The sequence below is a fragment of the Cynocephalus volans genome, chromosome 2 (assembly GCF_027409185.1).
Source record: "Cynocephalus volans isolate mCynVol1 chromosome 2, mCynVol1.pri, whole genome shotgun sequence".
NCBI classification, from domain to species: Eukaryota; Metazoa; Chordata; class Mammalia; order Dermoptera; family Cynocephalidae; genus Cynocephalus; species Cynocephalus volans.
Window position 1 is genome coordinate 212,230,171 of NC_084461.1, and position 27,295 is coordinate 212,257,465.

Below are 27,295 nucleotides of genomic sequence, written 5' to 3' on the forward strand. Positions count from 1 at the left end.
GGAAAAGAAGATTGTGACACATGCATCACCCAAGAAGCCAACAGCACTCTCCATGTGGGACCTGCTTCCCTGATGGGCAGTTGCCCACCTGGGCCACCTGACGACCTCTCCCCTCCCCTCACAACCAGGATCCTTTGTCCACATCTGCCCACCTCCATTATCACTCCACACCTCCCCCAACACTTCCACACCTCCCCCATCCCCTCCCACCTCCCCCATCACCTCCACACCTCCTCCAACCACTCCCATCTCAGCTCCCCAGGCCCACTGCTGGGCTGGGTCAGTGCCAGCCCTACCTCACGTTGTCATGCCTCTGGATATAAATCTTGTGGAAAATCCTCTCCGGGGGCTTCAGGAAGTCCTCCTTCATCTCCATGGCAACATTCCGGGGCAGGAGGCTCATGAGGAGCCGCTCCTGGACAGGAAAGAAGGGCCCGTGTCAGGCAGCAGGGCCCCTGCTCTTCCTGACCATACCCTTCCCAATGAGGCTGCTGGTGGGAGCTATCCTCAACAAGGGGCTACAGACCCTCCTCCACACACATGGCCGACACACATCCAGTCCTGCAGACGCTGCCTAGCCCTTAGAGCCCAGGTGGGCCTGAGCCCAGGCTTGTACTGCCATTGAACAAGGAACTTGCTCTAGGAGCGTTGGCCAAGCACCAACCCCCACAACACGTGGACATGCCCGCAGCACCCCTAATGCCGCTCCCTGGGCCAAGGTGCTCAGTCTCGGCTGCCTGCCTAGGCACTCTGAGCTTCCATGTGCAGTGGGCACAGCTGAGAAAATGCTGCTGTCTCCAAGCAGGGTCCCTAGCCTCTCTTCACCCCCCACCCCATCCCCCACTTCTGCAACATACTCCGAAGAGTCTTCCACACTGGCTTATAAAAGTAACTGAGCTCCCAGGGCTCACACAGATAAGCGGTCTTGCGGGCAATGTAGCATTTTCTCTTGATCTCTGTCTTCTTTTTTCTCCCTTAACTGTGCAGGACAAGCATTTTCTTATTCCCCCAAAAGAATAAATGTTTGTTTTTTTCAAAATGAGCTGTGCCGTCCTGGAGAATCCTTTCCTCTGCCTAGGCCTTGGTTTGCTCATCTAGACCAAGACTCTCATCTTTCAAGGGAATCCTCTCAGACCTCAACCCCAGCTGGCCCTGGACCCGCCAGGCTCAGCCCTGTGTCTGAGAAGCCCTGTTCCAGAAACATCATGCGAGGGTCCCCCACTTTGCCTTCAGTCCCTCCGTGCCCCCTCCCACTCTGCTTTGGAAAGGAAGACAAGAGTGAAGTTTAAATCCACGTAGAACCAGGTAGAATATCCTTCCTATAAGGGCTGGAGAGAGGCAGAGGAGACGTACCCTCCCTCTATGGCACAGAGACACACCCTTCCCCCTCCTTCCCACCTCCACCCTCCCACACCCACCTCCACACCCACCCCTGTCTCCCACCCTGCACGAGCCTGCCGGGTACAGTTCTCGGGGCTGGGATCCCTACTGGACCACAGGCCCCCTCTCTGCTGCGTGAGGCCACATCCCTGCCCTTGGAGCAGCCACCGTCCATTTGATTTTCTCAGAAGCCTTTGCACCAGAGTCCACCAGGGCAGCAGCCATGCAAACAGCTACACAGACCCTGCAAGCACTTCACACACAGGACCCATGGGGCAATGGAGATCATATTCAACACACTTAAGAAGCCTTTTCAGGTAACTCATAAATTTAGGAGGAAGAAGGCCAGGGCTGGCCCTGCTGGATGCCAGGTAGGGCCAAGTTTGCATATCCGGGCGAGGCCCGCCTGGGTCCTGGCCTCAGAGCCTGTGGCCTGACCATGTTCCCTAAGCAAGACCCAGGTCTACACTGAGAATGCCCCCACTGTGGCCCCCACATAGCCTGTAGGTGGACAGACCCCGAGGCAGAGGGATGCTGCAGGAGGCTGTGACCACTCTCCATGTCAGGTCATACAGAGAGAGGACACAGCAGTGTCCTGGCCACAGCGTGCAGGAACAGCCTTGGGGGCAGAAAGGCCCCATCACACAGGGTGTGAGAGGGTATGCGTATCCTGTGCCCAGCCGAGAGGCTGTCAGGCCCCTTCCTCAACTGAGAGGCCTCTGGGGACAGGGCCCACAGAAAGGGGCCGTCTGCAGGTGGCCAGCTGTGCTGAGCTGGAGGGAAGTTGGACCAGGTGCTCACTCAGGCCATGCACCCAAGGACCAAGAGCAGCATCAGCAATGCAGGCACCACTGGAAGCTTCCGGAGATTGTCATCACCCCAAAGCACAAAGGCTCAGCCAGGTGGGAAGACAGAAGCAGCTGGGCAAACACCAAGGCCACCTGGGAACTTTCCCAGGCAGTCCCAAAGTCCTGGAGAGAAGCAACAGCCCTCAGTGCCTTTGGCCAATGTGCCACATGCCCAGGCTCAGGGGTCACTGTGGCAGGCCCTGCAGAGACCCACACAGGGGTGTTTGGCAGAAGACATCTCGCCCGAAATCCTGGCTCTGCCACTTAGGGCTGTAGCTAGGCTATCTCCCTTCATCACATCTGGCAGGTGATGATAGTATTTGGAGAGTAAAAGGGACCCATAGGTCCGGCCCCCGGACTCCCCCTGAGCCACAGCAGTCACTGTGCAGCCATGAACCTCCCAGCACCACCCATCCCATCACTTCTATGCTCTGCTCGCTGCCTCTCACCTGCACCCCACAAAACCACCAAACCTCTCCAAAGCAAAATCAAGCAGGTAAAACCTGTTCTTCACCCAGTGCCATCTCCCACCTCCCTTTACTGTCAATTTCTCAAAGCACCCCTTCCGACAGCCTCTGAAATGCTCTCGCTGTAGGAACCCAGCCCGAGGCAAGGCCTTAGGGATTCTTGGTCTTTCCACCATCCCAACGGCCCTGCATGATTTGGACTAGGATGGACACAGTCACCCACAGACCAATGGGCTAAGTCAGTCAGGCTGGAAAAATGAAAACTGCAGAAGGATAATGACCACCAGGGACCTCAAAGATGTATCAGGGGAGCATCTGGCACCACAGGTGCTAATCCCAGAGGGAAGGAGAGAAAGCCTGGGAGAGGCCACCTGGCACACAGCCCCCACACACAGATCGCAGGGACTGGGGCTCCTCATGCTGGAAATGCCAAGCCATGGAGAGTGGTGCTATGGCAGAGTCACTGGCCAGCCACCGGCTGTCCCCAGTGTCCCTGTAATTCCACTAACACCACCACAGAGCCCCTATTTTCATCAGGATTCTTGGCTACCTGGAATAAAGGCCCACATTTTCCAGCTTCCCATGCAACTAGATGTGGCCAAGGAAACACAAGTTGAAGGGTCACATGGGAGCTTCTGGAATACTCCTTAAAGATTGCTTGTTCCTCTTCCCTTCCTCTCCTGCTGTTGCTGAGAATACAGTCATAACAGCTGGATCTCTGCTACCATTTTGGTTCAAGAGGATGAAGGCCACACCTTAGGGACACAGGTGGGGAACTTGATGGAGAATGGGTTGCTGAGGGTTTCATGGATCAGACCTACCACACCATCATAAAGTGCTTACCCTGGAATGTGCACATAAAAAGAGCTGTCTCACTTGTTTAAGTCACCATCATGAAGATCCCAATAGCAGACTACTTCTGGCCAAGGGCTAGGCATTAGCACCATCTGATAGCATCTAAAGTCTGCACCCCAACCCCACCCACACCAGCAAAAGCCAAGGATAGAGGCCAGGCCTCCACCCTCCCCAGGATGTGACAAGGCCCCCAACCTACCCCATGTTGGGTGGTATTAGAGAAACCATGGAGGGGGCCCACCTTTCCTCTCCACTTGCTGGTAATGAGCACCTCCCACTCCGTAGAGTCAGTGGGACAATGGGCTCTCCTGCTCCTCCATCCAGCCCAGTGGAGCCTGTGGGACCCAGGACTCTCACTCCTCCCCAGCAGTGAAGAGGAGACTTTCCACTGTAGGGGTCAACGGAGGCCCAGCATGGAGCCTGGACTTCTCCCTCCACTTGGAAAAGAGATGGCAGCCCCCTTCCCTGCCAGAGTGATGTCCCAGAAAACTAGCCAAAACAAAAGGTCCAAATAATATACACAGCCACGTACATGATATCCCAAATGTCCGGGTTCCAAAGGAATATCACTCATACCAACAGCAAAGACTTTACAGCAGCCACTGTAACAATGAGTTGATGAAGAACTACAAACACACTTAAATAAATATAGATGTAAAAATCCTTCACCAGATATTAGCAATTCAGCAATATGCAAAAAATAATTATAAACCCTGACCAAACAGGGTTGAATCTAGGGAGGTAGTGCTAGTTCAAAATTGAAATTATCAATCAATGCTATACACCACATCAACAGGATAAAGAATAAAATCACATAGCAATTGATACAGAAAAATAATTTGACAAAATTCAACATCCATTCACGATGAAAACTTTCAGAATAATAGAAATAGTGGAGAACTTCCTCATCTTGATAAAGAACATCCAGAAAAAGCCACAGCTAACATTATACTTAATGGTGGAACATGAAATGCTCTCAGCAGGAACAATGCAAGAATGATGGCTCTCATCGCTCACATTCAGCAAGGCACTGGAAGGTCTCGTCAGTGCAATATGGTAAGAGGAGGAAAGAAAAGACACACAGATTGGAAAGGAAGAAATAAAAATGATATGATGTTCTACACAGGAAATACAAAGGATGCTACAAAAACAAAACAATACCAAAAAACTCCTTGAACAAATAATTGAATTTAAGGGCTGGCCAGTTAGCTCGGTTGGTTAGAATAAGGTGCTGGCAATACCAAGGTCAAGGGTTTGGATCCCCATACCAACCAGCTGCCCAAATAATTGAACTCAGAATGTCACGTGATATAAGATCAATACACAAAAATCAATTGTATTTCTATATACTAGCAATAAGCACATGGACACCGAAATTAAAAATTACAATACATTTACAATCACTCAAAAAATGAAATACTTAGGTATAAATCTAACAAAGCATGTATAGGACTTATATGAGGGTACTTCAAAAAGTTCACGGAAAAATACAATTAAAAGATAATATGAATCTTTCCTTAAACTTTCTGAAGTACCCTCATATGCTGAAAACTACAAAACACTGATGAAAGAGATCAGAGAAGATCTAAATAAACAGAGGCATTCCATGTGCATACATTAGAAGACTCAACATAGTAAAAAGGTCAATTATCTCCAAATTTATAGATAGGTTTAATACAAATCCTATCAAAATCCCAGCAAATTCATCGGTAGATACAGACAAGATTATTCTAAAATGTATATGGAAAGGAAAAGAAATAATAATAGCTAACATAATTTTGAAGAACAGTAAGGTAGGAGGTATCAGTCTCCTTGATTTCAAGGATTATTATATAACAACAATAATCAAGACTGTGTGGTGTTGGCTGAAGGATAAACACATAGGAAAGTGGAACAGAATCTACAATCCAGAAACAGACTCACATAAATAGGCCCAACCAATTTTTGACAAAAGCTCAGAAGTAATCCAATAGGGGAAGAATAGTCTTTTCAACAAATACTAGAGCAATTGGACATCCATAGGTTAAAAAAAGAAAAAATAAAAAGACCTCAACCTAAGCCTCATACCTTATACAAATATTAACTTAAAATATACCATAGATTTAAAAGTAAATATAAAACCATAAAATGTTTAGTAAAACACATAAGAGACAATCTTCAGGATCTAGGGTTAAGCAAAGAGTTCTTAGACTTGACACCAAAAGCATGGACTAGAAAAGGAAAAACTGATAAATTAAAACATCAAAATTAAAGTCTTTTGCAAAGAAAAAGTTTAAGATGATGAAAAGACAAGCGATAGGCTGGGAGAAAATATTTGCAAGCCACATATCTGACAAAAGACTGGTATCTAGAACACATAAAGAACTCTCAAAGCTCAGCAGTTCAGAAAAGTATAATTAGACAGTGGGCAGAAGACAGGAACAGACATTTCTTGGGAATGCAAACGGTACAACCACTCTGCAAAGCAGTTTCACGACTCCTCAACACACTAAATATGCAACTACCATATGACCCAGCAACTGTACTTCTAGGCATTCATGCCAGAGACATTAATACCAACATTCACAGGAAAACCTATACACAGATGTCCACAGCAGCTTTATTCATAATAGCCAAAAACTGGAAGCTACCAAGATGTCCTTCAGTGGGTGAAGGGTTAAACAAACTTGGTATGGCGATACCACCATACCAAGAATACCACTTAGCAATAAGGAGGAACAAACTACGGATATATTCAACAACTTGGATGAATCTCCAGAGAATTATGCTGGATGAAAAAAGCCAATCCCAAAAGTTTACAGTCTGTATGACTCCAATTATATGACATTTTTGAAATCACAAATTTGTAGAAATGAAGAGCAGGTGAGTGGTTGGCAGAGCTTAAGAATGGAGCTGGGGTAGAGGGACAGAGGAGAGTGGAGTGGAGGGGCAGGGGGTGGGGGTGGAGAGGTAAAGGGGTAGTGGTGGAGGGGTGAGGGGTGAAGGAGCAAGGGGTGGAGGGGCGAGGGGTGAAGGGGCAAGGGGTGGAGGGGTGTGGAGTGGAGGGCTGGAGGGGAGAGGGATGAGGTGAGTGGGTGTGGCCACTAAAGGACAAAGTGAGGGACCCTCATGGTGATGGCTGTTCTGTGTCTTGGCTCTCAGCTTTGATCTCAGGGTTGTGATGCTGCACCACAGTCTGCAAGTTGTTACCCATGGAGAAATGCAATAAAGGGCTCACAGGATCTCTCCGTATTGTTTCTTACACTACATGTGAACCTACAGTACCTCAAAATTTTTTTAAATTTAATTTTAAAAAAAAGATTGTGAATATGGATAAATCGGAATCCTTGTATATTGCCGATGGGGATGAAAGACGGAGCAGCCACTCTGCAAAACCATCTGGCAGTTCCTCAAAATGCTAAACACTGGGTTATCACGTGACCTAGCAATTTGACTCGTAGGTATTTATACTACAGAAATAAAAACGTGTCCACCCAAAAATTTGTACACAAGCTGTCATAGCAGCATTATTTATACAGCCAGAGTGGGTACAACCCAAATATTCATCAACTGTGACTAGATAAAGAAAACGCAGTTCATCCATACAGTGGACTATTATGTGGCCATAAAAAGGAATGAAGCATGACACACACTACAATCTGGATGCACCTTGAAAACACGATACCAAGTGGAAGGAGACAGTCACAAGACACCACATATTTTATGATTCCATTTGTATGAACTGTCCAGAAGAGGCAAATCCAGAGAGACAGAAATGGGCGCCAGGGGCTAGTCGGGGGGCCATTGGGGGTTTAAAAGGGAGTGACTGCTAATGGATACAAGGTTTCTTTGGGGGATAATGGAAGTATTCTAAAATTAGATCATTGCATAATAATTCTATATAATAAGATTATTTAATATATGTATCAAATAAAATTAATACATAAGATTAATATTAATAATATACGTTAAATAAGATTAATATAAAATTAAAATTATTGTACGATGATTCTATGTAATAATAATTCTGTAAATATAGTAAAAAGCATTTAATTGTTCGAAACTTCCAGCTGAACTTTATGGCATGAATACTACCAATACAGCTGTTTTAAAAAATAACAAATAACCCTAGTGACTTGAGAAGGGTGCTATGAATGGGCAGTCCTGTTTACAAATCCATCTTGTCCCTTAAATGAATTTCTCTTGATAAGTTTCTTCACACAATTCGAATTCAAAATTGTTCCATTTACCTTGTTAGGATAACGAATTGAGTGTGTGCTTTAAATAGCTACATGTTATTTTTGGAATTCTGATTTAATAACAGCACCTGAGGAACAGCTGGGGCAGCCTCTGCTGGAGGAAGAGGAAGCTGAGTTCAGGAGAACAGGTTTCCTGGGTGGGCTGTGGGGGCGCCAGGGGAGGAAAGAAGCCCCCAGGATCTGAGGGCTTTCACATGCCTCTCACCCGTTCCCTGGGCTCCCCATCTGTGACAGGCATAAACCCTGGTGGGGCGTCATGAATACCCCAAGGCTTCCAGATGGTCTTCAACACCTGATGGAGCCCACATCCTCACCCTCTCCAAGCTGAAGGAAGGCAGAGCTCACACTTAGGGACCTGGCTGTCCTTTCCTCAAAATAACACCTGGGACCTCCCAATCTGCTGCCTGAATGCTACCTACAGTTCCTACTTTCCTGCCTCTACCTGGCAAACTCCTACACATCCCTCAAAGCCCCACAGGGGCAGACTGCTGCCAGAATCTGTGTGTGCCGGATGCCTGCCATGGCAGCCTACTCTGTGCATGAGAATCATGTGGAGGCCTCTTCAGACACTCCTTCTGGGATTCAGCCGCATTGCAGTGGTTTCAGTGGATTGAGGGCAGGGCCTGGGACTTTGCATCTCTCACCAGTACCTGGCTCGGACCTGCATCAGCAGAACCAAAGTCATTCTGAGCTCAGAGACGAGTGTTCTATCCTGGAATGATGGGATTGGAACACGTTTTCTCTTAGGTTTTAGATAACTCATCTGTAAAACCATCTGGGCCCACTGCCTACTTTTTATTAAGCTTGTAAATTACTGAGTTGATATTTTTAATGGCTATAGGATTGTTCAGGCTTTCTTTTTCTTCTAGGATCGTCTTTGGTAACTCACACTCTTCTGAGAATTTGTCCATTTTGTCTAAGTTTTCAAATACACTGGCATAAAATTATTCTTAGCATTTTCCTATTATCTATTTTTAATCCCTACTTGGTCTGTAGCTGGCCCTGTCTCACCCCTCACCCCCCTTACTTGTGCTGGCTCTTTCTTCCTAACGAGTCTCCCTAAAGGCTTATCTATTTCAAAGAACCAACTTTTGACATTTTTGTTCTGAAACAGAGAGAGGCCTGTTAAAGAAAACCTTCACTCCCCATTGGAGCATTTTAACTCGGTTATCTGTAAACCTAAAACCTCTGTGCAAGCCATTTTTAGCTGAGAAGGGTTGTGACCATGCTGAGAGAAAATGGGCCGCTGGCTACTTTGTTATTCAGTCCATTATCTTTCTCAAGTTATTTACTCAGAGCTCCAGTTCTCAGATGTGTAAAACAGAATAAAGCCCTTATATTCTTTTTTTTTTTTTTTTTTTTTTTTTTGACCAGTAAGGGGATCGCAACCCTCGGCACGGCGTGGTCCACATCACGCTCAGCCAGTGAGCGCACCGGCCATCCCTATATAGGATCCGAACCCGCGGCCTCGGCGCTACCAGCGCCGCACTCTCCCGAGTGAGCCATGGGGCCGGCCCAAGCCCTTATATTCTTAATGATGATGCAGAGACTTGTGATTAACCTTCCACAGTGCCCAGACCCTACAGGGAGACAGGGCCAACTCTAAGCCGTCCCTTCATTCAGTTCCTTTGTTGTTTGGCTGCGGGGGTCATTTTAGCACACCCAAATCCTCCCCAAAGGAATCAGCCTGAGGCATACTGACAATTCAAGTAACTTTTTCCACAGTAGAGAACCTTCTAGAAATACAGCGAGTAGCACAATGAAACGGACAAGCCCCCTGAGATGGTCGAGGTGAGGACAGAAGAGCTATTCCAATGCTTCCTCTTATAGTCATGTTGGGGGAGGTCTTGCTCTTTGTGGCTGCTGTGGCGGACATGCTTGCCTGCCTCTTCAGGATGACGCTGCAGGCCTACAGCCCTAAACAATACAAGAAGGAAGGGACATGGGGTTGCTGCGAAAATTAGTGGTGAGTGGGCACAACGACCCAGGATGCATCCGGCTGGTAAAGGCCAAGGCTGCCCCATTACCCCGGACCCTCAGAGGTGCTCCCGAGGGTGACAGTGGAGCACGCACCGCTAGTCATTTATCAGCCTGGGGCGAGACCAACGTTTGGCATGAGTTGTGGCATCAGACCTGTCAACAGATGGGGAAGGGCTCAGGGCCCTGCAGCCTCCACCTGCAGAACAGCCCTGAGCTCAGGGTGCAGCAAGGGTGCTGCCGCCTCAACAGCTTCCTCCTGCTCCACTGATTCCTGCCCCGGAACAAAACCGGGCACAGCTGGGACAGGACCTGGGGGATTAACGCTGGGAGCTTGTGTTTCAGAACAGCGGTCCCTCATTCGCCCTCCTGCAGGCCTAGGTTGTCAGCTGTGGCCACCAAAGTGCAGTCCCATCTGGCAGGTACTTTCCTGGGAGAAGGTGTTTTCTGCGTCTCTCAAGCCAAACGCCTGCTTTGTGAGCCAAGCACAATCCTCTCCCTGCTCACAAAGCCTCAGGGTTACACATTTATCCCCAGGGACAAGAGACAAGAAGCCCTATCAAACCTCCCCTGTGTGCCTGCTCCCCCTGCCCACCTCTCCACCTTCAGGGCCACCTTCTTCCAGTTGAGGCACAAGACATGGAAGGATTTGTCTCAAAGCACCACCACGGAGCATCGGGCTTGGCGTCTGCCCACGCTCCTCCCCCGCAATCCACCCTCTTCCAGCCCCCTGGACTCTGCCCTGCATTCCACCACCTCCCACGATGACCCCCAGGGACCCCCCCATTGCCCATCATGCCGCATTGACCAAGTGGCTAGAGAGGACAGTAGAAGCAGGTACAGAGTGGAACTGTGTCCTTAATGGAGTTGAAACATGAAAAGAAGGCCAGCATGACTACCCTGGTGGTGGTGGTCCCTCACCTCCTGGGCCTGAGTGCTCCCCACTACACCCCCAAGAGACAAGGCACCTGCACTGAAATCGACCAGCAGGAGGAACTGAGTCCCGGTGACGAGCCACCTAGGAAGGCAGCTGTCCTGTGGCACAACCCCGCAGGCTCAAAGGGAATCAACAGAAAAAATACAGCACAAGTCAGGACTGCAGAGCCCTCAGGATCAACTCCAGGACTCAGGCAAATCCTGTCATTGTTCAGCGCTGGTCTATCAAGACATTTGCTAAGCTTTGAAGCACGAGAGGAAATCACAAAGGAAGGTGATTCTCCCACTGAAAATATGAAAGACTGAATTTTTATACAAAGAAAAGCAGAGCTGGAGGAACAGATTTGGGGAAACACGGGACCCTTCTGATGAAGCGTCAGTCTCTGTCTGCTGCTCCTCCACTTCCCAGGAAAGTCGAGACACAGCTCGGCAAAGGGTCACAAAGAAATGCAGATGGTGACCCACACAAAGACATGGCATCTGTGTTGCAAATGGCAAGGGGCAGAGTGAACAGCAGGAGCTGAGTCCCAACAGAGAAACAGACAGACAAAGGAGAGGGAGAGAGCCAGAGAGAGAGTCAGAGAGAGACAGAGAGACAGACAGACACACAGAGAGATGGCAGAAAGGAAGGAGACAGAGACATTCAGAGAGACAGAGACGGAGACAGGAAAAGACATAGACACAGAGACAGCAAGACAGAGAGAAGCAGAGAAACAAAGACAGTGAGGTAGAGAGACAGAGAGAGAAGGGGAGAGGGAAAGCGTATCAGAAGCAGAACTGGAGGACACGGGCAGCTCACCAGAACCTCACCGCCTGCTGGGCCCCACCCAAGCTTTCTCGGCATTTCTAACGGGCTCCCCAGTGCTGCCAGTGCTGGTGGCCCCAGGCCACTGGAGACCCTCTGCTGTGCAGAGCCCAGTGTAATCAGACTTGACTTACAAGACATAAAGGAGCACAACCTTTAGGAAAATACCCCAGGAACTTGGAAGAGGTCATATTTACACTCCTGAAAATAAAAGTCATAAATACTCGTATTTATTATACAAGTAAATAGGAGTAAGTAAATACTCCTTAGCGTATTTACAGTAGGGAATACCTCATGTCTAGATGAATAAAGATGCACGTGAGGAAAAGACTTTTTAAAAACATGGTTTCTAAATGTCAGCGCTGGGAATACTGGCGCCTATGCATTAAGGGGAAGAGTAAGCAGCCACATTTGTAACACGAGTGCATACACCTGTGCAAAATGTTGAGTCTAATCATAGAAAATAAAATGATTATTGTGTGTGGAAAATAAGCACAAAGGCAAAACCTTGTACATAAGCAGCATCCGGTTGGGTTAACAGGACTGGGTGACATTTACCACTTTGGACACTTCCTGCTTAAGAACATCAGCTCTGCAGTTAGGACTCGGGCACGTCTCTGAGCCTCCCTGAGCCTGGGCTTCTCATCTGTAGAGCTGAGGAAATAATCCCTTGCTCACAGAGCTGCTATAAAAACAAGTGAAATAACGCATGTCGTGCAGAAAAAGCTAGACTAAAAAATATTGGGAGGCAAGATGCCAACAGGAGAGGCAGCAGAAGTCAGAAAAGAAAAAGAGACGATAAGGAAGGTATGGGAGGGGAGAGAGAACTGGAGGAAAAGAAGAGATGGTTCAGAAATACACACGAACACAGCCCACAAAAAAGCCTTTGCTGTCTCCAGTACTTCAGAGGATGAATATAAAGGGAAAACAGGCTTCCGAGGATTCACTTCTGGGATCTTGGTGGAGATAACAACAAGGTCAAACACCTTCTAGAAAGTACCAAGGAGATATCTCTACCAGCCGTAGATGACTCTGGTCTAGGAGAAAATGCATACGGCACAGCCTTGGAAGATATGCAATTTATACACACATGCACGCACACACACATTCATACACACATATACAGAACACACAACACACATGCAGGCATGCATACACACATATCCCCACATACCGCAGGCACATGCAGGTACACACACACAGAGACATGTAAGCAGCCCACACAGACGCACACATACACATGAATGCAAAACCACACATGTGCAACCAGACAGACATGCACATACATGCACACCAACACACATACATGTGCACACATGCACAGAGACAAAGGCAAGTTCGCACATATCCACCCATGCATGCATTCCACACATATGCACATATACATAAACACATACCACTCCACCTACATATCTATCCACATGGACATGTCCACAGACATAGCAGTACGCACAACCCAAACATACATATGTGATTTATTTCTCAACTCTATCCTTTTATTGTAAATACTAGGTAATATTACAATGTCTACACATGAAAGCAAATGCGAGTATATTTTTAAATGTACAGTCAGTATAATAATATCTTGTATTTACAATAGATAGAGTTGAGAAATAGATCCTATCTGTCCCACCACAACAACCACAAGCCCGAGACATCAGCAGTTTGGCCCCTCAGAGACCTGAGAGCACCAGGCTGGGAGGAGAGTCTGGACCCTCCCAGTGAGGCCTGTGACGCACGAGGCCTCACCCAGAGGCTTGCAACCGTCCTTTCCAGGCCACCTGGCGGGCACGGTCCCCACAGCAGACAAGGACACAAGGATGGCTCTCGCCACTCTCTCCTGTGTGGCTGTTTCATCTTGAGGATGGGGGTGATGGTGCCGCTGCCTCGGCTGGCCATGGAGAGGAACGCTCACGCCATGGGCGCTCACGGCCATGCTGCCATCGTGACCACGTGACTCCTCCACAGCTCCTGGGCACAGTACCACAGAACCGCCAGTGTGCTCTGGAGCTGGCCACGCAGAGCCAGACCCCTTGTCTGTGGAAGCCTCAGCCCCTTGTTGCTGGGTCCCTCTGGCCAGTGGGTCACCCCAGGCCTGGCCAGGCCCTGCCTCATCCTCCAGAGGCAGGTGAACCCACTCCAACTGCATCCAGGGACAACTTGCCCAAATGACGCCCTGAGAGCAGCTCCATTCCACCACTCATGAGCAGCTCAGCCCCTGTGGGGCAGCAGCCCCAGGCTGCCCACCCATCTGTTTCCTATAAAACCTTGGGGGCATCTCCTCCACAGCCTCTGATACCAACATGCATCACTGGGAATGGTAGCCCCTGTCACCGAAGGGTAAACTGAGGCTGAGGGAGAACAGAAGGTGGGTGACTCCCTCCACCTCCATGAACACCGCAGCTGCCCCCACTCGGACTGCCCAGGTGCCCGAAGCCCACACAGCCTGGAGAGAAATGGAAGGCCCCAAAGGGCAGAGGGAACTAGTTCAGCCCGGGCCACTGACCTGCTTCTCGTTCTCGTCCTCCAGCCTCAGGCGGTCCTCGATGCAGCTCCGGGCCTGCAGGAATGCCTTCCTCTGCAAGCGCTCGGTCAGGATGCGCACGAAGACCCCATACACGTTCACGCCGAGGAAGAGCAGGGCATTGGCGCCAAGCTGCAGGGAGAGAAGAGACACAGCATGTGGAGGCTGGATGTGGCCATGCTGGAAGCAGCTCAGGGCTGGTTCAGAGAGCACGCAGGGGCTCGCAAACACCTCCGCATGGCCAGCTCCCCGAACAACCAGCCACTGGCCTCTGCGTCGCCAGCCAGACTCCAGCACAAAGCCACTTCACACGGCCACTGGCCGGGGCCGCAAGCACACCACATCTTGTCCTGGCAGGTGTCACACACTGTCCTGCTATGAACGCATCACAGAATTCAATGGGATCCAAGCCCAGTGTTATGGGCTGAATTGAATCCCTAATCCCCAGGACCTCAGGATGTGACTGTATTTGGAGATAGGGCCTTTAAAGAGGTGATTAAGGTAAAATGAGGTCATTAGGGTGGGTCCTCATCCAACAGGACTGATGTGCTTATAAGAAGAGGAGATTAGTACACAGACACAAACAGAGGGGTGACCATGAGAGGACACACAGAGAAGACAGCCATCTATGAACCTGTAAGGGGCCCACAACAGACACAGAACCCGCTGGCACCTTGATGTCAGGCTTCCCGCCTTCAGGACAGTGAGAGAGTACATTTCTGTGGTTTAAGCCGCCTGGGCTGTGAAGCTTTGTTATGGCCCCCAGGAAACCAACGCATCTAGAAAACTTGAATGTGAAGAGTGGCTGTTCCCACAAAGGCCACACAGAACAGTCTAGAAAGACTCAGTGAAGAAGATTTGACAACAAACAACCAAACCAGGATGTCCATCAGGGTGTGAACGGGCACCTGCCAGTGAGGAAATGCAGCGTACATTGGCCCAAGCTCTGCAAGGTCCCTCGGCTGCCCCCACCCTGAGGACAGAAATAAGACAGGCGCCGGCAGCCAAGAAGGGACACATGCCCACCTCTGGCCCAGACTCAGAGGCTCAGGCCTGCTGAGAAGGCCTGACCAGGAAGGTCGCTGCATGCTTTGGTTAAAATAGAATCCCAGGAATATGTTGTCTATGATTTCCTGCCCCTGACCCAACTCCAGTCAAGACGCCACAGGAGGCTTCACAGGAAACCACAACAGCAGAGAGGACCTAGGACCAGGCTCAGATCTCAGGCTCTGGGTCCACCAAGTGTCCTGCCCTGAAGTCACCTCTCCGCTGCCCCTAGCTGGTCTCCTCATCTGGTCTGTCCCTATGTCTTACAGACCACAGGGCCCAGGGCCTGACAGAGGGCCTCCCAGGAGCCAGGCAGGACCATGGTACATCCCACCAGGGCCCCACACAGCAGCTAACTGAGAGAGGTTGCCCACCCACCACCCAGCGGGGCTGCATTTCATACACGTTGTAAGAAACGCCTGTCCCTTGGTCAGCTGCAAAACTGGAGAATGTCTATGTCTGATTAAACCCGGGCATTTCTTCCTCTGCCCCCAGGAACAGAAACCTGCAGGTTCCAACTGTCATAAATACCCTCCAGGGTAAGGGAGGAATTGGTAAAGGGCTATGAAAAACAATTACACTGTAAAATAGTGAATATACCAATTACCCTGATTTGAGCATCACATATTGCACACAGATAATGATACTCAACTCTGCACCCCACAGATATGTATAATCAAGTACGTTTCAATAAAAAATAAATAAATAAATAAATAACGCCCCCCACACATGGGCAGCACTGCAGCCCAGTCCTCTGTGGGTGGGGTGCTGTCCCCCTCAGAGAAACTCCACCAAGGCGACTTGTTGAGAAGGGATCACTGGGTGAAAGGATGCTTCAGGAAGACTGGGTGGCATGTGCCACCACCTCACAGCTGCTTTAAGCCCAAGTGCACCCCTAGATCACGTGCCCTCACATCTTCCTGAACTGGAGGTTCCTCACTGGGCAATGGCACCTACTGATGCAAATGCACCAACGATGAAGTGACCCCAGGGTTTCGGATTCTAGACCCTACCCATGGAGCTCTCTGAACTCATGGCTGGAGATTCATTTGGGTCCAAAATATGAGCAGCCCAGCACAGCACAAAACAGTGGCAATGTGGCTTAGCACCTGCTCAACACAAAGATGAGGAGGGGGCTTAGGTCACTATAAGCTTCTTGAAGATGTAGGATCCACAGGCTGCAGGATCCTGGGAGCGGGGGATCCACCCCACCCACCAGCCATGCCTAGAGCAGTGGATCCAGTTCTGGCCCCCTCAGAAGCATCCAGTACAGGCCGTCCACATACCACCACCACACCTCCAACCACACAGCAGCCCATAGCCGCAGGCGCTGCCCACAGCCAGGCAGGCTCTGCAGGGCCCAGGCGGCTGGCCTCCCCATCTGGACAGCCTGCCCAGCTCCCATCCCACCAAGGACTGAGCTGGGCTATGAGAGGGAAGGAGCCCAGGAGCACAGGGTCCACCTGCCCCACACCCCCCTCTGCACCACCCCTCTGTGCCTCAGTCTCTCCATCAGATGAATGGGCAGGTTGGCAACAATGGCAACACCTACCAAATGCACTAACTATGGAGACCTAAGGAGTAGCCCAAAGAAGGGCTCTCACTGCCAACACACGGAGCCCCCACAACATCAGTGCCTAGGAACCACAGCCTTGGCTGGGCAGCCCCATTCAGGCAGGAGCTGAATTGTGTTCCCCAAAACCCATGTGTGGAAGCCTTAACCCCCAGGACCTCAGGATGAGACTGTATTTGAAGTCAGGGCCTTTAAAGAGGTGATTAAGGTAAAACGAGGTCAGAAGGGTGGGCCCTAATCCAACTTGACTGTATCCTTAAAGAAAGAGATTAGGACAGAGAGGGAGAAGACGTCATCTACAAGCAAGGACAGAGGCTTCAGAGGAAACCAACCCTGCCCGCACCTTGATCTCAGCTTTCTAGCCTCCAGAATGCAGAGAGCAGTTTCTGTTGTTGAAGCCACCCAGGCCGTGGCATTTGTTACAGCCTGAGTTGGCTAAGACAGATTTGAAGCAGGGGTCATGCCCAGCAGCCCCCCAACCCCAGTGCACAGGGACAAAGGGAAAGGACATCATGGATATTGCTGATGATCCCTGCTGTGGATATAATGTCCTCCCAAATTTCGTTGAAGCTTGACCCCCACCACTAAGAGGGTAGGAAATCCGATTATGGTATCTGAAAGGTGGAGCCTTTAAGAGGTGATTAGATTCTGAGGACTGTGCCCTCGTGAATGGATTTATCAATTCCTGGAGTAACAGGAGTGGTTCTGACAACTCCATAAGGAGAGCAAGTGAGGAAGTTAACTCTCTTGCTCAGCCCATTCTCACCATGTGACACCCTAAGTCACCATGAGACCCTGTAGAGAGTTCCCACAAGAACAAGGCCTTCACCAGATGAGTTCCCTGGACTTTGGACTTCCCAGCCTCCAAAACTGTAAGAAATCAATTTCATTTCTTTATAAATTACCCAGTGTCAGGTATTCTGTTGTAAGCAACAGAAATGACTCATACAACACCACAGAGACGAATGGAAGCCTGGTGTGTAGACGACAGAACCACTCTGCTGAGAGGGTCTGGAGAATGGGGGGTGCACAGGAAGTGTCCCAGATCCCCCACCCCATCCCTGCACCACTGATCCCACTCTACACATGGACACACCAAGGGCTGGAGAAGAACAGGATCTCCCAGGACACACACAGCCACACACCTGCTTGTTCTTTTCAGGAATGCTCCTGCAGTGGCCCCCGAGGACCCACCTGAAAAAGGCCCCAATGAGGGGCAGACCCAACACTTGAATCAGAGCTCCCATCTCACAGAGGTCGGAGGCAGGAGGTAAGCAACAGAGATTTAAGACACTGCATTTGGTCCTCTCCCCACGGGACACAGGGCTGGCTCAGGCCAGATACTGCAAGCCAGACCTCTGCAGGAAAGAGCTCACAAGGAAATCACTGGAACCCCTGAAAATAACCTTCTCCCAGCTCAGAGCCAGCACCTAGAAACACACTGGAGAAGCTTTCACAGCACTAGACTGGACTGGCCAGCTGGGCAGAGCCAAGAAGAGCAGTGAGCCAGGGCTCAGCCAGGCTCTTGGTACATTCCAGGGGACATGGCCATGACGAGCTGCACCCATCTGAGGCCCTGGGGCATTTCTAACTGCTGTGACCCACTTCAGAAGCCCCCCATGGGAGGGGATGGTGGATGAGCAAGGGAAGAGGCTGGGACGGTCTCCAGGGTAACAGTTAACATGAGACATCAGGAGACTCATGGTTAGCTCCGACAGACACAGATGGGTACATGCACAAATATTTACAGAAATGTGTACATGCGCATATTTTCCAGCTCTGTCTTCTGGGAGTGGCTAGAAGCAACCACACCCCAGGAGCAACGAGGACCCCTAGAGCCCAGATCTTGGTCTCTAAAAGAACTCTTAAAAAGAGTAACCAGGGCTCTGTGGCGAAATGGCTCATTCTTGGGCCTGACTGAGAAAATATACCCTGATCCTGGCGCATCTTGTAATGCCAGAAAGTAAGGAGAGTGCTAAAACACACTCCCACACACACAACAATGGGGGTGTGTCAAAGGACACGGGAGCCACCTGAAAGAGCTCCCAGTGGCCAAGGCTGAAACAATTTCAGCCACAAATACTGTCAGATTGAGTTGTAATCCAAAGCATAAAATAAATATCAACAAGCCCATACTGATATAAATCAATGATTGAAAAAAAATGAATAAATAATAGCAGACAAATAGGCAAAAACTGGGAGCACTCCAAACAATTCATAGCTACTCCACCCCAAAGGAGGTGAGCTTCTGATTTCCCAGGTATGGGCTAGGCATAGCGACTTCCTACCAAAAATTACCAAATGAAAAAGGAAGTTAAAAAAGAAGAGCTTTACAGTGAAGAAACCTGACAGCGCCACCTCAGCCAGGTGGTTACAACCAGCTACAACATGACAAGTGTGTGGGCAGATGTGCCCTGGACAGGAAGGGATAAGGGCACCTCACCACCGAGCTCTCCCGCAGAAAGCCCAACACACCAGTCTAACCATAAAAAATCATCAGAAACTGATGCTCACTGCACTAGCACCTGCCGTGGTCACCAAACTAGTACCCCTCGTGATCACTAAATTAGCACCCCTCATGGTCACCAAACTAGCACCCCTCGTGGTCACTAAATGAGCAACCCTCGTGGTCACCAAACGAGCAACCCTCGTCTTCATGGACTGACACACTCCTCCAGATGTCCCACAGTCCTTGGAGAAACAGTCTGTTCTATCCTGACATCATTATCCCACACCCCCAGGGACCTACCACTCCTCCCCAGAAACTGTGAGTACCCTGACTCTCCCTCTCTACCCCCTCTGCCTTCACCAATTCCTGCCCCTGAGAGCCCCGTGCCACCAGCTTCTCTCCATCCCTGCTGCCAGACACAGCCCTCAGCTGAGTGCAGCAGGAGTCCCCAGCAGTAGACACTCCTGTCACCCCACTCTCTGGACAGAGCCCACCTCCCCAACAGCTGGAGACCTACAGAGCCCTGGGTTCACCTCTCACCTGTCCCAACACCCCCACGCCTATGTGGCACACGTATGTGTGTGTATGCACACTCACAAGAGCACTGGCTCTGCACACAGCCCTGGGCAGATCACACTCTCAGGACTGCTCCCCTCCCGCAGCCTCAGCCTGGAGGGTTTTCCTTCCTTTCACTGAGCAGCCTCCTGCCCCCTGGCCTGGGCTGGTGGTTCCTTCCTTCAGTGATACCCCAAGATCACCCCTATTCAGTACACAAACCTCACCATTGAACTTGCTCCTGTTTGCAACCTGCTCCACCCAGGCTGTCCCAGGACTGGGCACTGAGCCTTGGAGGCATTCATACTAGCCCAGGGGACAAAGAACCACTGAGGGGCTGCCTTCCAAACCAGGCTGCTGAGAAGATGGCGGGCAGGCATGGATATGAGATCCTGCAGAGAGGTCCTTTCTCACATTAACTTAGGGCACTTCGGCCACAGGCCAAAGGAGGAGCTGACCCCACACCACTGCTCCCCACACAGCACTGGGCACGTCCTCAGTAAATCCAGGGGCTGCCAGCAGCTGCAAACAGCTTCCATGGGCTCGGCCCCTCTGCCATCCTCCGCAACCCAGCATGCAGTCAGACACCACCCAGTCCAGCCTGCGGGTCTTCACTGGTGGCTGGGTGGTGAATGTAATGTCATTCTCTTTAAACTGAGGCTGCTTTTTCAACATTGCACACAAATGTGTTCCTAAATTAACGTAATTGCTTGTTAGCTCTCTGTTTCTGAATTAATACAAGTGTTGTAGAATTAGCTTCATTTGAAAGAGGAATGGGAGAATGCTGATAATTGCTAGAGCTGGTGCCGGGTACTCAAGGAATCACTGTGCCAGGCTCTCTACTTTGTGCATGCTTGAATTTTCCATAATAAAAATAAAATAAAAACAAGTTTAAAAAGTAAAATAGAGCCTGAAAGGCTCTCTCTGAGCTCCTGTCCTCAGGTTTCTCATGAGTGACACTCTGGTCACGAGACCTAGGAACAATTCTCCTGGGGACCCCCAGCCACTCAGCTCCAAGGGTATCAGGGCCCCACGCAGCAGCTCCGTGTGCCCCTTCCCCCAGACCAAGCACACCCATGTTTTCGGAATAGGAGGGAGAGAGGAAAGGCACCCACAGAGGCTGACACATGGACACCAGCAGGAAAGTGAGGAACCAAGGACAGAGAAGTCAGGAAGACAGATGTCAGCCCCCAGGCAGCCAAGCACCCCAGGGTCAATGAATGACACAATGACCCTCTGAGCCTCCCTGAGGGGGGGACTTGGCTTGGGCACCCTCCAGGTCCTCAGAGCAGCCCCAGTTTCAGCTAGCCCATCCCATCCATGGTACCTGCACGGTCTCTGCCCCTCCATTACCTGTAGACACCTGGACACCAACGTGAGCCACAAAGAGGCCACATCATTGGCTAAGCTCTTGGGCCACTGCCCATTTCTGACCTTTAAACTAACTGAAACCAAGGTGCTAGGTGTGAAAGATGTGCACACCCCATGGGGTCTCCTCTCGCCCAGCACCCAGGACACAGTCAGGGCTCAGGAAAAATTTGTGATGTCTGCAGATCTCACTGTAAATTAAACATCAGAGATATTTCAAAACCTTTAGGCTAAACCAGTGATTCCTAAAATGTGCTCATTTGGTTAATCATTCACACAGCACGGCACGTAGCATTTGAGAGAACAGCTGTCATGGAAAAGAAGTTCAACGAACAAGTGTTTCGCCCTTTTTGAAGCCACCGTTCACTCAGGAAGCAGCAAGTTCTCCAACAAGAGGATATTTCTCTTGTAAGGAAAATGTAGGCAAAGGCACCAAGCAAAACGCACTAACAATTCCACACACATGGCCACTGAGCGTCTCTCCAGCACAAGCTCACTGCACTGGCAGGCACATAGTGCCCATGCACGGTGACCACCGGAATGCTCACTGCCACATTTTTCCCTCAGGAGCAGAATGTTCCCCAGAAGACTGTCCCCACCCCTGGCACATGCCAGAATCTGCCCAGAGCCTCCAGAACTTTCCATCACCCTTCCAAGTAGACACTCTCTCACTCTCAGAGTCACGCTCAATAACGTTGCTCCCAGGAATTGGACAATGGAGCTGAGAAAAGCTGCAGGTGCCTCTACCGGCTGTGAGAGGAGCCCTCCCGCAGTGCAGCCCAGCAGGCTGCGGGTGTCTCACAAGCAGGTAGGTGGGGAGGGGGAGGCACACTCCAAAGAATACAGTATTATACAAGTTTATTGAGACAGCATGGGGCCCAGTGGCCACAGAAGGGTGCCAGAAAGACCACGTGCAGGGACAAGATGACAAGTGAGCTGTCAGCACTGGTGGGTGAGGTCCAGGCTGAGGACCACAGTCAGCGTCAGACAGCAGGAGGCAGTCGGGTATTTTGTCCCAGGCATGGCGCTGCTGGGAGATGGACATCCTCCTTGTCCAGGGTGCATGTCCAACATCCCCATGTTTGGGCATATGGAGCAACAACATCTCATCCATCGGAAGCATCAGTGCTCCCAGGAAGCAGTCGACACCAGAGCAACAAGTATGAGCCACACGCAGCATGCTGCATGACAGCAATCAGAGAACCATGTCGCTAAGAAAAGGGCACTCAAGTGGCCGAGCACCAGGGAGCCAGGCTAACCGAGCACTGTGAATCTGTGCTTTCTCAATCAAGGCCACTGGAGTCTACTTCGGAAAAGGAAACACTGTACTCTGATAAAAGGGCTGCTCTGTATTTTTAGAATCAAAACAGAAAGTTGCATTCAGATTTGGAATGTGCTACCGACATAAACTTCATCTGCAGGGCTCAGAGGCTGGAGTGGGGAAGCTCCCACCACTTCTGGGGACCCCATCACGCCCAGGCAGCAACCAGTCCACCTGCTCCCAGAGTCCTCCCTCTGAATGTCACCACCACTCTTGCACATGTACACACACACAAGCATACATGCATGGACACGCATGCACACAATGCACATGTAAACATACACGAGCACACGCATGCATGGGTGTGCATAAACACATGAATATGCACACGCTCACACTGTGTTCACATGGTTGCACACATCCACAAGCATGTGTGTGCACGCACTTATACACATGCATGATCACACGTGTATGCATATGCACACACAGAGGCACCACCCAAGAGATGCATCCGGGCCCTGTGCAGTCACGCCCAAGCCCTGGGAAGCAGGCATCTCTTCTATCCGTAGCTCATGCTTTTTTCCCAGCCCTGACTGAAGGCAGAACACACACAGATCTTGGAGATCAAAGCAGGTCCCACCTTCCCTCTAATCCAGGGAGACAGATCATTCCAGAATCTGTGCTGCCTTCAGCACAAAGCCAGAGCTGGGCAGCTGGGTGGGCTCCCACTCTCCTTGCCCTGGCCCCAGGGATTCCTCCCACACCCCCAGCCCTGCCTGCATGGCAGAAGGAAATATTTAGGGAGGAGGGCAGGTGGGGCCCCTTTAGCATAATAACACATAGGACCCCCCATGTCTCTCTGAGAAAGGGGCCCACCAGCCTGAGAAGAGCACAGGGAGCTGAGGTATTAAAGGGGATGGAGGAGGAAGCCTGGGGAAGGAAGAGGGCAGGCGAGATGGGGCAGTGAGGAGTACCAATGGGAGTGTATGCACAGAGCTGCCAGGGATGGTGGGGGGAGACTGCACCTGCACCTGCCCCACTTGTCGGGGGATGCAGGGCACGAGCCTACCTGGCCTGCACTGGAGAAGGACACAGCTGAGTGGTGGGTGGCCCTACTCCCCTACCCCAAGCGCTCTGGCGTCCCATCCCTGGTCACTGTCCCCATCTCTCCCAAGTCCCACAGGGATGTGCCCACTCTCCCGCCAGCCCTCACCCCACCTCCCTGATCCAGGAGAGGCCTGCAGCCTGATCTCAATCCACAGGCCAGACTCTGAGGTCACCCAAGGTCACGGAGCTGGAGGAGCAGGAGCTGAGCCTCAGCCCGGGTCTCGGCCACAGCCCTGCCAAGACGCAGCGCACAGACTGCTCTTCCCTGGGCACATCTCCCTCAGGGACAAGGATGGCGTCTACCCAAAAAAGAGGTACAATTTAGGAGAACTGTGGTGTGTTTGAGTTTGCGTGTACATATGGGTGTTTGTGTGGGTGTGTAATGCAAGTATGCTCTAGTTTATGAGTGTGCGTGCTTATGTGTGAGTGTGTGGTAGCTCATGAGTGTAAATCTGTGTGTGTGTGTGCAGTGCATGTGTGGGTGCGTGTGAGTTAGTGTGTACATGTGAAATGAGTGTGAGAGTGCACATGGGAGTGTTGTGTGGGTGTGTGCATGTGAGTGTGAACGAGTATGAGTGTATATTAGTTTGTGAATATGGGTGTGTTCATGGGTGTGTGGGGATGATTGTGAGAGTATGCCTTTGGGAGTGCTTGTGTGGGTGGGTGCATACAGGTATGGACTAGTGTGTGTTTATGTGTGAGCACGTGTACACACGTGTGTGAGAGAGGAGGGGCAGGTTTGACTCGTTTTCAAATATGCCTGGAGGTCTCTTCTCATTGGCTGGCTCAGCCCCTTGGGGTAGAGGGAGAAGCTTGTGGCTGTGGTCACAGGGTCCCCCCTCGGTGGTCCCAGAGCCAGGCTAGTGGCCATGCTGCTCTTCTGGCCCAAACGTGACCCCCTGCCACTGCAGCCCCGATGCTGCTTGGGACTCAAACACCTGGCTGCAAAGGGGCCAGCCTGGTGTGGTGGACACACAAAGCCCCTGGCCATAGGGACACCAGCCTCTACATAGACACGGGCCCCCTCTGGCTGGGCTGTTCTGCAGGGCTCCCCCCATGACAGGAGGCAGACAACATTTGGGCTGAACTGAATGCCTGCCACCCACGTCCCGGGGGTCTCCACCAAGTTTGACCAAGACCAGCACCTCACTTGGACTTTTCAGGTTCACAGAGTCAGAGACAAACTAGTAGGTCACCAGTGACAGACAGCTGGTGACAGTAAGGGGCAGCTTCCCCTTCCCTGAGGCCAGAACAGGGCAGGAGGACGGGGAACGCCTTCCAGGCATGACCCACGGACAGTACCTGAAGGACCCATCTCTCCTACTGCCCCCACTGACAGTGGGGAAACTGAGGCACAGGGGACCATCCCATTCCCAGGGTCACACAGCTACACCAGAGCCCCTGAGATGCTGGGAGGTCCACCCACCTCACAAGCCCACTGGCTCCCACGTGAGTCGGGCAATGGTCTGAGGACATTCCTGGGCTCAGCATCCTAGCCACCCGCTCCATCCCTGCAGGAACTTGTCAACTCCGAGCTGAGCGCTGGCCCACTAGACCTCAGAGATGTGACAGGTGGGTCCAAAAACCACCCACCACGAGCCCCAGGAAAGGGCAAGCTAACAGCTCTGACAGCAGTGGGCAGGGACGGTGGTGAGCACACACCTCCCACGGTAGCCTGCTGAGGGGGAGGCCCCACCCAGGGTGGTCTCTCTGGTCTCCTCACACCCCCTCAGGCCCACTCCAGCCTCTGTGTGGCCACGCTCCCTGCTGTTCTCAAGAAAGAGCAAGTCCTCAGTGTGGCCTCTCCCCTCCCAGGCCCTTGCAGACTCTCCCCACCACTCCACTAGTCCCTGTACCTGGTCTCCCAGGATCTAGGCTAAGCAACCCACCCTCAGGGAAGCCACCTCAAGCCCTTCTAAATAGTTTTTCTCCTGCACACACCTTCAAAGTTCACATGAATGCCCTGCCTGGCACGGACTGCAGTCGCAGCTTTTGACCAGGGTCTCCCCCATGGACTGCACCCGACACACAGAAGCACACACAGCCCCGGCAGCTGCAGACCCTTCCTTCACAGCCACATCTGCTCCCAGCTTGTTTCCAGGCCCTCGAAGGAGCTGCCCCTGGCCCGCCAACCCACTACTATCAGTGGGACAGGGCTCCAGCACACACACAGTCAGGGACACTTCCGCAGTGGGACTCCTCCTCTGCAGGTCCTGGGGTGCAGAGAAAAGCCCATGGGTCCACAGGACCACCTTGGAGGCAAAGCAGTGGGAGCACCTGCCCTGACGCCCCATGCCCAGGATGATTCTCCCTCACCCTCATTCCAGCTGCCCGGACATGGGAGGTCCCGGTGGCTTTTTAAAGTTAGAGTGGACAGCCCTTGAGGGACGATGAGACAGGAGATGTGAGGGAAGTGACCACCAGGGATGTAGGAGGGAACCAGGGGACACCCACCCCTAGGAGAGAAGCTGGGGAAACTGGAGAAGCTGGGGGAGGGGGTTCCAGGGAAATTGGTATCCCCTGCAGGATAGCCCCTGCACACTGGCCTGGGGGCCAAGAGGAGGCCCTGGACCACCTGGAGCTGGAGGGAGCCCGGGGACTGGAGAGGTAACGGCAGCGGCCAGACCTCAGCCCGAGGTGGGAGCGTGGGAGCACAGGTGCTGTGCCCCCGGCAGCCACAGACAGGCCTGGGGAAGAAGGTCCAGCCCAGGTCAAGATTACCTCTGGGGCATCACTCCTCACCACAGCTGGGGACAGGGAGTCCACGCCCTGCCTTCTCACAGCCCAGCCCCTGTGCCAGAACGAGCACCCACCTGTCACGCTCCCAGACCCAGCCCTGACCAGGTCGCCCTCTCTCAGCCAAGGCAGACAGGTGTACAAGCAGGTGAACACCCACATGGTGACAGGACCGGCTGGGGGCCAGAAGGAGTGGAGGGGACAGCAGGGAGGGGGGCGGCTGGAGGAGGGGCCAGTGGAAGAAGAGGAGGGGCCAGCAGGGGAGGGGCCAGCAGGAGAGGAGGGGCTAGCAAGAGGAGGTGGGGTCCAGCTAGGACAGGGGCCAGATAGGGAGGAGGACCCAGCAGGAAGAGGGGCCTGCCGGCGTGGAGACCCACTCCCCCAGTGAAGCAGGCCTCCAACTGCGAGGACATGGCCTGTCCTGCAGTGGGCACCGGGTGCGCAGAGGGGCGGGGCGCAGCCGAGCACACATAGGGGCCTTGGGCTTAGCTACGAACAGGCGGGTGAAGCCGGGCCACACACTGCGCTTCTGCACGCTGAGGTTGCATCGCTTCACCTGTGAGCAACGCACGGCTTTGCACAAGAGCTCAGACAGAACTGGAGCTGCACTGGGAATTTCGGCTGACTCCTGTTTGTCTGAGATAATTGTGATGTTATCCAGCATATGGTTACGAACTCGCTGGAAACTAAAATACATTGAATTTACATTGATAGACCAACGAAATGAAAACACATGTTCTGCACACTACAACGGATTCCTGCTAATTCGAAAAAATAAAATAAGAATGCAGAGTCCTGACTCAAGCTGGTCAAAACCAGGCATTTGGGGGCTGTGCGGAGCAAGGTAGCGCAAGGAGGAAGCTCTGACCTGGAGGAGCCCTGGCCTCCCTGCTGCACGAGGCCACCCTCCTTCAACCCCAGCACATGAGTGGGGCAGGGCCAGCAGCTGAGCCCCACCCAGCTCAGCCTTCTCCTGAGATTGCCCTCATCCTCCACAAGCACTCCAAGGCGACGACCTTCCCATGAACACTCCTGCCTTTACTTCCCCACCAACTCCTCCTTCTCCCCACCTCCCTCCACCCCCGTGTCCCCGAGCATGTCAACATCAGACATCAGAGAGCTTATCTCCTCCTCCCCAAGCTGCTCTCTCTGAGGCTCTAAGTAGGTGA

At 51.7% G+C, this 27,295-nt stretch overlaps 1 protein-coding gene across 1 annotated transcript in view; it reads right to left on the reverse strand.

Annotated features, from left to right (window-relative positions):
• The window catches only part of ADCY1 (adenylate cyclase 1), a 125,014-nt gene that overhangs the window by 93,724 nt on the left and 3,995 nt on the right, over positions 1 to 27,295 (reverse strand). Inside the window, exons 2-3 of the mRNA XM_063087523.1 lie at positions 14,013 to 14,162; positions 297 to 415 (exon numbers count right to left, since the gene is read on the reverse strand). Coding sequence (XP_062943593.1) covers positions 297 to 415; positions 14,013 to 14,162 — 269 coding nt within the window. The remainder of the gene's footprint in view (positions 1 to 296; positions 416 to 14,012; positions 14,163 to 27,295) is intronic.